The sequence below is a fragment of the Anomalospiza imberbis genome, chromosome 34 (assembly GCF_031753505.1).
Source record: "Anomalospiza imberbis isolate Cuckoo-Finch-1a 21T00152 chromosome 34, ASM3175350v1, whole genome shotgun sequence".
Taxonomy (NCBI): Eukaryota; Metazoa; Chordata; class Aves; order Passeriformes; family Viduidae; genus Anomalospiza; species Anomalospiza imberbis.
The window spans coordinates 605,308-618,194 of NC_089714.1; the positions used below are offsets into that span (position 1 = coordinate 605,308).

The 12,887-nt window shown below is 56.4% G+C and overlaps 1 protein-coding gene and 1 pseudogene across 1 annotated transcript; both read left to right on the forward strand.

Annotated features, from left to right (window-relative positions):
- Positions 1 to 12,887, forward strand: part of LOC137464017 (zinc finger protein 850-like) — a 646,379-nt pseudogene that overhangs the window by 91,057 nt on the left and 542,435 nt on the right.
- Positions 1,568 to 6,066, forward strand: LOC137464003 (serine/threonine-protein kinase pim-2-like). The gene is given in 9 exon segments (XM_068175338.1): positions 1,568 to 2,107; positions 2,200 to 2,250; positions 2,480 to 2,849; positions 3,084 to 3,260; positions 3,545 to 3,669; positions 3,671 to 3,868; positions 4,608 to 4,776; positions 5,770 to 5,825; positions 6,004 to 6,066. Coding segments are annotated over 9 exon segments (1,749 nt in total).

Genomic DNA, 12,887 nt, shown 5'->3' on the forward strand with positions numbered 1-12,887 from the left:
GTCCATGTGAAAAACACGTTCACTCTCCTGTGAAAATGTAAAAAGTTTAATAAAGGACAATAGGAGACAAGGACCATGGAGCAAAGGTTATTTATGGCTGGGTGCATCTTGGCACTCAGCCAAGACCACCCTGTTACCTTCAGGGATCCCCCTTAAATACCTTTTCCCTTACATCAGCCTGTTGCATATTCATAGCCACTTATGCATATCCATAAACGAGTTTACATTTTCCAGGAGCTATTTTACATGGCCCCTCTTTGGGTCTGCCTTTTCAGAGCATGCGTGTTCCTTGGCTGGGGTTTGGCTCCTTCTCTTTATCCCTTCCAGTTCGGGCCTTGGTCCGCACTGCCTTCAGACGGTGAGTGCTGATGGTTGGCAGATCTGTACAGGTGTGCTCATCCTGTGTTCATTGGATGTTATCCCATCCAAGCAGGCATTTTAACACAAGCATACTTCCATCAGCTATTGCACTACTGTGTCTAAGCCTAATTAATAACAAAATTTAAAACTATATATTTGGAAGAAAGTTACTTTAACATCACATATATAAAATCCATTTTAATATTTGCGAAAAGCCAATATTATAATATATATCTAGAACACTTCTCTCCTGCAAGTAAGGGCTGACACAGCTCGGCTTCTTCAACCTGGGCAAGAGACTTAGACTTGACCCAACTGTGGCCTTCCAGTACCTGAGGGCAAGCTACAAGAAAGATGGACAGGGACTTTGTACAAGGGCAGGCAAGAACAGGACAAGGGAGAATGGATCCAGGTGGAAAGAGAGTCGGTTTAGGTAAGGAATTCAGAAAAAAGTCTCTCCTGGAACAGGTTGCCCAGAGAAGGTGTGGCTGTCCCGTCCCTGACAGTGTTCAAGGCCAGGCTGCATGGAGCTCTAGACAAGCCGGGCTAGTGCAAGGGGTCCCCAGCCACAGCAGGGGGGTTGCAGCCGTGTGATTTTTCAGATCCTTTCCAAACCAAACCATGCCACGACTCCACGATTCTGGGATACTTCCCCTCCTCATCCTCTGGCAGAAAAAGGATCTTGGCCCCAAGTTCCACATTGCAGACCATGTCTTTTGGCAGCCTGCAACTGTCTCAACAGAGGATGAAAAGAGATGACATTACTGATACGATTTCCCTTTTCTACTCGAAAATTAAATGCTCCACTCCTGTCCACTCTTGCAAAAGTGTCTGAAGAGGCAATTCTTCCCCATGAAATGCTTCGTCTCAGCCAAAGAAGAAAGAAGCCACAAGCCAACACGCTTCTTTATTGCTACATTGTTTGATTTGGTTACTTCTCGAATAGGAATTACTTTGGGGTTTTATTTGTTAGTTTCTCTCTTTCGTTCCGCGGGGCGCGCGGCAGCTCCTCCGTTGGGTTCGCGGAGGCAACGGAAGAACGTTCGCGAGCTCCGGCGGTTCCGCAGCAGCAGCAGCAGCAGCAGCAGCGCTTCTCTCGATCAGTTTTCCGCTCGACTTTCCACTTGCTCCCCATCCCCTTCTCCCTCTCACACTCACTCTATTCCCGTCCCGTCCCGTCCGTGTTCTGCCTCTCCCAGCCCGGCTCATGCCGCGTCCCGCACGGCGCCGCTCGGCGGGGCCGCCCAGTGCCCGGCCCTGCCCGTCCCGCCGTGGAGCCGCCTCGGCCGGGCTCTCTCCGACCTGGCTGTGGCACTTCTGGAAGTGCCTCTTGCTCTGGTGCTGGCGGAGCAGGGCGGTCTTTTGGCTCCGCCTGGCGCGGGCTCTGGGCTGGCCCTGGCTGGGGCCCCGGCCCCGAACCAAGCCCCTCCCGCGGTTCCACCCGCAGCCGCCCCGCTGCCGCCCCGCGCCCGCCCCGGCCCCGACAGCATCGCAGGCAGCTTCCCCGCTCCGAGCTCCGCCGCTGCTCGGCTCGGCCGCCGGCCCCGAGCCGCCGCAGCCCGGGGCGGCTCGTCAAGCAGCAGCGCGCCGGGCGGTCGGGTTCCCGGGGCAGAAGAGCGGGAGCGCGGTGCCGCCCGCACGGGCGGAGAAGCCTGCCCTGGAGCAGCTCTACCGGGAGGGCCCGCTGCTGGGGAGCGGCGGCTGCGGCAGCGTTTACTCCGGGACCCGGCTCGCCGACGGCGCCCCGGTAAGAGACGGGGCCGGAGCGGAGGGGGCGGCGGGCGGCGAGTGGCGGGCGGAGAGCGGAGAGCTCAGCCCGGCGCTCGCCTTGGCTTGCAGGTGGCCATCAAGCGAGTGCGCCGCGATCGCATCTCGGAGTGGGCGCGGCTGGTGAGTGAGCGGGGCCAGTGGGAGAAGCCGGCGGGGCGTGCCGGGCGGGGCTGAGGCGAGGCCCGGCAGGGTGGCAGCCGGAACGCTGCGAGGGCAGCGAGCGGGGAGTGAGCGGGGGCCGCGCAGTGTCCCGGACCGGGCAATGGCCAGCGGCGCTGGGGCCGGGCAGGGGGTGCCCAAGGCGCGGCGCAGCATCGGCCCCGCTGAGGGCATCGCGGTCCCCCCGCAGCACAACGGCGCCCTTGTGCCCATGGAGCTGGCGCTGCTGTGGATGGTGTCGTGCCCTGGCTTCCGCGGCGTCGTGCGGCTCCTGGACTGGTTCGAGCTGCCTGACGGCTTCGCGCTGGTCATGGAGCGTCCGCAGTGCTGTCAGGACCTCTGGGACTTCCTGGCCGAGCAGGGGTTCCTGACGGAGCCCATGGCGCGGGGGCTGTTCCGCCAGGTGCTGGAGGCCGTGCGGCACTGCACCAGCCGCGGCGTCCTGCACCGCGACGTCAAGGCCGAGAACGTCCTCGTCGACCTGGCCACGGGCGAGGCCAAGCTCATCGACTTCGGCTGCGGCACGATCCTCCAGGACACGTTCTACACCCGGATTTCAGGTGAGCCCAAAGCCGGGGCCCAGCCGGGCAGCGGAGGTTCCCCCCTTTGCTGGCAGAGGGGGAAGAGGGAGGGAAGGAGAAAGGGCAGGAGGGGGAATCCTTCTTCAGCCGGCTGCAGCCAAGTTGCTTTTCGGCGGGGCAGGGGCTGGCTGTTGTGGGACAGGAGCTGGCTGGGAGGGAGGGAGGGAGGGACGGAGCAGCATGGGCCTGATGAGCTGCGCCCGTGTCCCATAGGAACGCCGGAGTACTGCCCACCGGAGTGGATCCTCTTTGGCTGCTACCATGGCCAGCCAGCCACCATCTGGTCCCTGGGCATCCTGCTTTATGACCTGGTCTGCGGGGACCTTCCTTTCCACACAAACAAGGACATCGTCCGGGGCCAGCTCTTCTTCCTGCCCCGGGTGTCTCAAGGTGGGCATGCGCCTTCAAGGCTCGGGAGGAAGAGCGGGGTTGGGAGGGGGCAGCTGGCACAGAAGCGTCCCGCTCCAGCAGCTAGTGAGGAGGTTGATCTCCTGGGTTAGCTGGAGGAGGTGGCACGTGTGCCTCTGGGCTGCTCTCCTCCGGAAGGGAGGATCGATGGGAAGCTTTTGGCTGCAGCTCCGAGCACTCCTAGTGTGGCCTGGGCACCGTGGAATGTGGGAGAGCACGGACAGGAGCCTTGTCCCACTGAGCGGCGGTTTGTGGTTTCTCTGCAGAGTGCCAGCACCTCATCAGGTGGTGTTTATCCATGGAACCCGCAGACAGGCCATCACTGGAAGACCTTTTTGAGCATTCTTGGCTGCAGGAGCCCTGCCTGGCCCAGGAGACAGCAGAGATCCATCCCTCTGCTCAGTAGGATCCAGGAGCCCAGCAAGTACCCGCTGCACGCGTCTCGTGGCACTCCAAGAAAACCCCGGAGCACTTCCCTGCGGCCGCGGCCCGGAGGAGAGAGCACAGCCGAGGAGATGCTTCCGCTGGTCCCCGGCGAGTTGTGGAGGGAGCGGCTCAGTGCTCCCCGTCCCATTGGAGAAGGGGTGGCAGTGCGGTGAAGGTGCCACGGACTGGAACAGGGGAAACATCCCCCTGCAGCTCAATGGCATCGAGATGAGCCCGCAAGCCGAGGCACAGCTGGCGTGTTCTTCTGGAGCACCACGTGGAGCTGGGAACCCCATCCTCGAGCTGGCCGCTGGCGGGGCAAAGCCGAGTGGCTTTGGCTGCGGCCCCTTCCTGGAGGACACGCTCTGCGCCCCGATGAAATCAAGATGAGTCCCCAGCCGGCGCAGGGGCGGGGGATGCTCGTGCTTCCAGGCATGGCAGGGCTCGGGCTGGCCACGCGCCGCAGGTTCCCCGCTCGGCGGCCCTGGGGAATATTAATTTTTCCCCCGGCCGCCAAGCTGCTTTTTGGTGGGACAGGGGATGGGTGTTGTGGAAGAGGAGCCGGCTCCTGGCCTTGCTGACAGCTTCTGCCAGCCAGCCTGGCATGGGCTGGGGCGGGGGCAGCCAGCCTGACAAAGCATCCATCCATGTGGATGGGGGCAGCAGAGGGGGACGGGTTCTGAAGCTGTGCCCCAGCTGATCTGATTTGCAGGCCCTTGAGGAAGGGGTGCGTTTAAGGGCGGGAAAGGTGGGGTTTTTTCCCACCCATGGACAGGTTTAATTCTCACATGGAGTGGTCAGACCCTCCTCAGGCCCGTGAAACGGTGACAGGCTTTGTAGCTTCTTCTTGTTTCCAGGTCTTGTTTAGAATTGATTTCATGCATTTGTTCTTTGTTTTCCCAGGAAGATTACACCTGGTGCCCGGACCGGACGGGGAAGCGCCTGCACCGTCCCTGGAGCACCTCCAGTGCCAGCGCTACCCCAGGGGCCATGGTCTGCGGGGACATCCCCTTCAAGAAGGACGAGGACCTCATGCGGAATCGGCTCCTCTCCTGGCAGCAGGTCTCCAGAGGTGGGCACCCGGCTCCACAGCTGGGCTGGCAGAAGGGCTTCGGGCAGAGGGCAGCGGGCACACGGGCATCCTGCCCTTACAGCTGCTGAGGAGGCTGCTGTGCTGTGCTTAAGCAGAGGAGGTGGAACATGGCTTGCCACGCTGCCCTTCTCTCCAAACAGAGAATGGCTCGGGAGGTTTGGGCTCTGAGCACAGCCAGCAGCCTGGCCCTGGCCCAGGCCATGGTGGGACAGGGGGACAGGAGCCTTCTGTGACTGACCGTGGCTCTCTGGTTTCTCTCCGCAGGCTGCCAGCACCTCATGCCATGGAAACGGCTCCGCTCGGCCTGCCAGTCTGGGAGGGCTGGAGGGCGGCGGGTGCTCGTTTGCTGTCAAAAATAAATTGTTTTTTTTTTTGTCATGTCACAATCACAGCATTTCTTTCATCCTTTTCCAAGGTTTTGGCCTCCCTTCCTCCAGGCTAATCTTTTTATGTCCTTCCTCAGCCACTTGATGGCATTTGGCAGGGGGGGTTAAGCAATGTTAAAAGTTCAACAACAGCTCCTGTTGCCAACTGCAGCAGCCCCTTCAAGAGCCCTGAGCTACCAGCGAGGTCCACGTCTGCCTTGCAAAAGGGAGTGGTTTGCAGCCATGGGGTTGTCGCCCTGCTGCAAAAGCTGGGAGGAAATAACAAGTGGCAAAATGCCAATTTGGCTCAAGCCCTGCCCAGTTTCTTCATCTTTTCCCTCTGCTCAGTGATAGGCAGGCAGGGCTGGACTCCAGCGAGGTTCAAGCTCTTGGCGCTCCCTGGCATCAAGGGGATCAAGTCAACTCTTGTATGCAGTGACTGCAATAGAGCTCCTGAAGGAAAAAAGGGAATGTCATGAGGTGGGGCCTCCTTCTTGTCCCCTTTGTCTGCCCAGGAGCCCCTTGGAAAGGGAAATGCCCACACGGGTTTATCTGACTCCTTCCCAGCCAGCCTTTCCCTCACTCCCGGGTCTCATTTGCTCCGCAGGCTTCACCAGCTCGCTCAGCTCGGAGGAACTCTCAGAGGAGAAAACGCTGCCTGGCGTGGGGCTGTCTGATCCCTGTCTCATCTGGATTCTGTTTGCCCCGCTCCCTCTCCCATCCAAGAGACCCAAGGATGCCCCACAGCCCCACGGTCCTGCAGCAGATGCCGGGCACATTCCCTCCTCTGCTCCTTGGTGGCCCTGGGGAGGCTCCAGAGCCCTCCCTGTGTGTGGGACAGCTGCTGCAGCACCGCTGCGCCTGCGTGCGAGCAGCGCCCGAGGAGCAGCTGCGCAAGTTCTGAGTCTGAATCGGAATCCTCGGCGCAAACAAATGACAACTGGCATCTCAGGGGCTGCCAGGAGAAGCTGAATCCATCTGCTCGCTGCCCTTTCCAGCCATAGCCTCGCCGATGCAATTGGAAGAATTGCCCCTGCCCAGGAAGCTCTCAGGTAGAAGAGAGGAGCAAAAGCCACGTGTTTCTGAAACACAAAATGTCAGAATGAGGTTCCTTAACACTAATTTGCTATTTAAGAGGGGATCATTTATTGAGGCCTGAGGCCCAGTGAGGGATAAATCCTAACCTGATGTGGACATGTAATTCTACCAGTGTGTTGTTCATATACAGTCGCTAAATGCCAATCACAATTTACCCATTTCCATAAATCCCACCCCGAGTTCCCAGATTCAGTCCTTGTTTTCTCTATCACTGCACCCTTGAGCCAGATGTCTTCTTCTTGTCTTCCAGCCATCCTTGCTGGGAAAGCAGCCCCTGCATGCCTTGTACCTGTGCTGGAAGTTCACAGGCACGGTAAAAATGGAATGAACCCTTTGGGTCTCAAGGCCAAGGCTTTGTGTGGCCAGGCAGGGGCAGGCAGGAGGCAGAGCTGTCAGCAAAGGAAGGGGCCAGCGAGGTGGGGCAGCCGGGGGATGACGACAGCCTGCAGGGACAGAGGCCAGGGCAGGGACACCTCAGGACAGCCTGGGCTGCAGAGGGCACAGGGATGTGCAGCAGCTGCAAGGCCCTGACAGAGCCAACCTGTGCAGCCCTTTGGCCATGGCTGCTGGCCCTGGGCCTGAGGCCACGAGGGGACAAGTGACCCTTGCAGCCCTGGGGCCTCATGGCCTCCTTGTCCCTGCTCAGCAGCCTGGCAGGGGCCGCCCCATGGTCCTGCCCTTGGCATGGCACATCCCCACATGGCAGTGCCCATCCCGGGAAGAGCCCTGAGCAAGGAGGGGGGGACAGGATCTGCCTTGCCAGGGGCTGGGGCTCAGCCTTGGCCCTTTGCATTCCTGAAACACATCCAGGTTTGCTCAGCACCAGAGACACCTTTGCCTTGTTTGTCCCCACCTGTCATCAGTGCCTCCAGTTCTCTGCTCTGCCTGGGGCCTGGGGACACTTTGATATGAATTGTGTCCTTGAGTGGAACCCATTAACAGTTAAAGAAAGTTTGGACTTTGAATCTGACTTTTTGAGTTCTTGAGAAGTTCTTTGAGCACACTCTGAGGGACTGGGTCTGATGCAAACAGCACCAAAGCCCCAGAGGTCATTAAAGTCCTGGTGCTGTGTCTGTGCTGCTGAGCTGGGCCGGGCTCCTGGCCCCGAGGCAGCTCCTGGCAAGGGCAGCGCTGCAGAGAGACAGCTCTGGCCAGGAGCAGCTCCTGTGCACAGCCCAGCAGGGCTGGGGCACTGCCAGGGCATCCCAGGGACACGAGCAGGGCACAGACAGAGCTCACAGGGGCTCAGCACTGGCAGGGGCTGTGGGGTGTCCCAGAGGGGGCTGTGTCACAGCAGCAGCTCTGTGGCTGTGTCACGGAGGCACAGAGCAGCTGTGATGTCAGAGAGGGGCTGTGTGACTGCACAGAGTGGGTTGTGTGAGGTCACAGACTGGGCTATGACATCACAGAGTGTGTTGTGTGAGGTCATCAAGCAGCTATGGCATGACAGAGGGGACTGTGTGACATCACAGAGCAGGCTGTGACATCATGGCATGGCTGTATGACATCATAGAGCAGGCAGTGAGGTCAAAGTGTGTGCTGTGACATTACAGAGTGGCAGCATGACATCACAGGGAGGGTTTTGTGGCATCACTGAGGGGGTTGTGACATCACAGGGCAGGCTGTGACATCATAGAGAAGGGTATAAGGCAATAGAGCAGATCCTGCCATCATAGAGGGTGGCTCTGTGACAACAGAGAGTGGGTTGTGACATCACCGGGTGGCTGTGTAATGTCATAGAGCAGGCTGTGACACCAAAGAACAAATAGTGATATTACAGGGTGACATTGTGACATCTCAAAATCTTCTGTGACATCACAGAGCAGGTGTATGACATCACAGGGTGACATCTCAGAGTTGGATCTGTGACATCACAGGGGCTGTGTGACATCACAGGGGCTGTGTGAGGTCACTGGGGAGGTCACTCCACCCCAGCCCCCCCTCCCAATTCCCCCCAGAGAAGTCCAACGCTGCTCGTGCACAGCGGGGTCCCCTGTCCCCCCGGGTCCCCCCGCCCCCAGCGCCGCAGCCTCCCCCAGAGGATGTTCCACGAGATCGACCCCAGAGCCTGACACAGGGACGGGGGCTGGGGCTGTGGGGGGTGGGACAGGGGGACAGGGACCCCCCGGCAGCGTCTCTGTGTCCCCCAGGGCCAGAGCCTGGGCCAGGGCTCCTTCACCCTGTTACCAACGAGGGCTTGAGAGCGCTGAAAAATCCCCAGCAAGGGATCAGCAAAAACCAGATTTAATATTAAGTGACAGCACCAAAAGTTCCTTGGCAAGAGTCACTCTGCTCCTGACTGGACACTGCAGGCACACCAAGGAAACAAAGCAACAACAAAACCAAACAGAATCCAGGCAATCAAACCAGAAATGAACCGGGAATTGGGGCTTTCATTGCTATGGAAAAGAAATGTCCTTCTTGTCCAGGTGCCCTTGGCCAGAACTGGGATTTCACCTCCAACACTGCCTGTTGTGACAGACTGGAGGAGATTGTTGGCTGGAAACATTTCATGTGTGGGGAGGAAGGGGCAGGTCCAGCCTTGCCCTGCCCTGGAACCCCAGCCCTGCCCTGCCCTGGAACCCCAATCCCCCCAGAGCCTCTATCCCAGCCCAGCAGTGTCTGCCAGTCCCTGGCACAGCACAGGCAATGCTCCACAGCCACCTCTGGAGCCCCCAGCCCAGCTCCTGAGTGACCAAATGACCCCAAGTCCCACCTGGGGGAAGGGCTCAGGAACACCAAGGGGTGTTTAAGGCTGACCACAAGGCAAGCACACATCTTGACCCTACCTCCTCTTGGAATTTCTATCTGAACATCACTGGAATCCAGGAGTTGGTAGCTCTGTGTGTGCTTCTCTGTATATTTTTTGTCTTTCTCTCTTTCTGTGTCTATTTCTTCTATTTCTGTTCTCGTGCAAATGTTGATTAACTTAAAATTGAATGAGCTAATAGTCTGTGAAGTTGAATGGGCCAAGGTAATGCTTTGGGAAGTGTTTTTTCTTGATTGAATGTCATGCTAAACCTTTTACCAAAGTTTCTCTGAGTTTCTAAAGTTCCCCAAAAATGCTGTTTTGTTCTTTTGAGCTCCTGAGAATCTCTTCTTGGAATTTCTCCAGTGCATCCAACTCAGAGGACACAAACAATTGTAATTCCTCTTAAATGTCTCCTTGAGAGAGTTGTTTGGGGGATGGGAGTCAGGGCTTGTGTGTGCTGCTTGGCACAGCCCAGGCAGGGCTTTCACAGCCACATTCCACACTCCATTTCCCAGCTGGAGCCGCTGGTGCCTCTGAGTTCTGCTGCCCCAGCCCCAGGGACGCTCTCCTTGTCTGCCCATTCCCCCACGGTCTCTGGGCAGGGATGGCCTCAGTGGGAGCTGCTGACATCCTCAGCAGCTTGGAGCGCCCTGGAGCCACCTCCGGCCATGGACGGCGGCCAGCGGCGGGGAATGCCCCGGGGTGAGGAGGGAGGACACCAGCAGAGCATCCCCCCGGGGCAACGACGAAGACAGTGCCGGGATCAGGCGGGAGGAGCACGGACCCCCACCGGAGCATCCTCCAAAGGTAAGGTGTTTTCCAAAGCAAAATTGGCAAAAAATCTTATTAAATTCTGTGGCTGATCTTTGCTGTCCCCACGAGTCACTCGCCACCCACACAAATCACAAAGTTCCCCCTCAAAAGTGGGACTGGGAGCACACAGACCCTTCCCCATAGTCTAGGGAGCCCCAGAAGACCCCTCCCTATGGACTGGCCACCCCAGAAATGGGGCTAGGACCTCCAGAGAAGCCTCCCCATTAACCTAAAACCCCCCAAAATGGTGCTGGTGCCCCCAGAGACCCATCCCCGTGGGACTGGAACCACCACAGACCCATCTCCATGAACCTACAACCCCCAGAAATGGGACAGGGACCCCCAGAGACCCCTCCCTATGGGCCTGGGATCCCCAGAATGGGGCTGGGACTCCCCCCATGTGAGCCACGCCCACTCCCCGCCTTGCCCCGCCCCCCAGCGTCAATCCAACCAATCAGCGCCTGGAACAATCAGTGCAGGAACGCCTTCCGCATCGTCCAATCAGATCGCACTCTCATTCTGGCCCCACCCCTTCATTGTGACATCACAAGCGGCCTTGACACTCAGCCCCTCACCACTATGACATCACTGCACTCCCATTGGCTGTCGGCGGGAGGGCGGGGCTTGCCCGGACTATAAAAGGCGTGTGCTGGCACACAGGGCTCAGTGCGGGCCCGGCAACGGGAGCGGCGGCGTTGGAGGCGTCAGAGCCCCGGGAGCGCCCCGGAGCCACCTCTGGCAACGGACGGCGGTGAGGAATGCCCCGGGGGAGAGGGGGGAGGACCCCGCCAGAGCATCCCATGGGACAGTGAGCACCGAGAGTGGCGGGGCATCGCCCTGGAACGAGGACGATGGAACTGGGAGGACCAGGGCAACCAGCGGAGCATCCCCGGGGCTGAGGAAGGAGAATACCAACATAGCATCCCCCGGGGGCAACAGGCTTTTAGGGATTTTAGGGATTGGAGAGTGTAGTTTAGTATGTCACATGGATGAGAAGTTTAGGTTTTACAATTTTTAGCATATTGTAGATTGTTATAAACGCCAATCACTTGGTTTTTAAAATTTTAAAAGTTTAATAATAATAAAATGGTTATAAAAATAGTAATACAATTAGAGTAATGAAAATTTAGAGTTAGGACAATTACAAGACAATAAAAAGCAAAGAATTACGGATGTCCGGATGCTCTCGGGCACTTAAGCCCAATAAGCATGCCTTGTGAACAAAGGAATAATCTTTAAAGGCAGTAGCCTGTTGCATATTCATACATCTCATACATGATGCATAGATTCCTTGCAAATTAAGAACTTTTCTGGTTTTTGTCAACTTCTTCCCCTTAATCCTGGTGGTTCCATAAAGACAGAGAGAAGGTGGAAGAATGTTTGTCTTTTCCGATAAGGAGGCAGTAATTCTTTATGGGCCCCCATCATTGTCATCTCTGTGTGAAGAGTTTCTTCATTATCTCATCTCTTGCTTGAGTTAGTAAAAAAAAAAACCCACATACATAGGTTCTATTTTAACTACAAAACTACATATACCATACTATTAAAATGTTAATACAGCACTTCTAATTAATATAACATAATACATATAGTATTCAATTTAATATTTGCGAAAAGCCAATCATAAAATAGGCATTTTTCACAACTAACACAGCAGGCAAAACGCCAAAGAGGAGGGGGGGTGAGCTCACTCTCACCCGACCTAAGCTGTAGTACACGCCGGCGGCCACCAGATGTCACCAGAGGACACCAGGAAAAACGACGCACCACAGCTTTGGTCACCATGAAGAGACGAATTTATTTTTTCTGACTCCACTCATTTATAGTTCTCAAAAGGTGCAAGTGGATTGGAAGGTGAACGTGCCACCTCTCCAATGACACTGGACAAACTACCAGTCTATCAAATTTCTCCGCCTCTATGAAAGAATGCAAAACAATAGGTTGTTTACAGAAAGTTGCGTGAGAAAGCTCTCTACAAGAATGTAAATTCAGAAGGCTTTAGAAAATCCTAAGAAATCAGGGCGACAGGGTCACAGTCAAAGTCAGCAGGCAAAAGAAAGGAATTGCTGAGGAATGATCTTGGATCAAGCCAAACATTTACAGTCAGGGCAGTCCATTGGTACAGATGGGGGTACACTCTGGGGGTGCAGCTAAGGCCATGAGGTCACAGCAGGCTCTGGGGTCACAGCAGGCTGAGGTCACAGCAGGCTCTGAGGTCCCAGAGGTGCCAGAGCCCCGTGCTTGCACAGAACCACAGAACCCCTTTTAGGTTTTTTTTGTTGTTGTTGACTCCCTGGGAGCACTTGTAGTTCTCCACCCCTGCTATTTTTAAATTCCTCCAATTGCATTTTCAGGGGACACTGGTTAACCCAGTGCCCAAGGTTCTTACAAAGCAGGCGTGGCTTTGTGGGGTCAACCATTGCTGGTCCTCGCTGCTGCCCAGTGTGCCACTGTGCTGATGGAACGGGCACTGGGCTGGCAACGGTGACTCTCTGTGGTGGCCTTGGCAGCAGCTTTGGTCTGGTGTCCTGAGCCACACTCCTCAGAGGCACTTTCCTGTTACAAACTAGAAGCACATCTTTTAGTGTGGGGGGGTTCTAAAGGTAAGCTTAAAATCACAGCTCGACACTGTTCATTTGCATTTGCAAATGCCATTTCCTCTAAAACTTCTTCCCTTGCATTTTCTTTCCTAACTTGGATTTCAATAGCTCTAGTTAACCTTTCCACAAATTTCAAAAAAGGCTCTGATGGTAGCTGTGTGATCTTACTATATGGCTCGAGAGGGCCGTCAGGTTGAAGGGCAAAGAAGGCTTTTTCAGCTGCATCTCTGACTCTCTCAAGGACTACCACAGGGATTACTGCAGCTTGGACTGGGGCCAGAGACCACTGGCCCTCACCGGAGAGATGCTCAATGGTAATTGGCACGCCACTGGCATCCTTTGCTGTGTTTGGATCAGCATGCAAGTCTGGGAGGGCCTCTTTCAGCAGTTGTTTCCATGCCACTTCCCATAGTTTGAATTCTGTAGAGGTCATGAGGCACGAAAAAAGCTGTTTTAAATCAT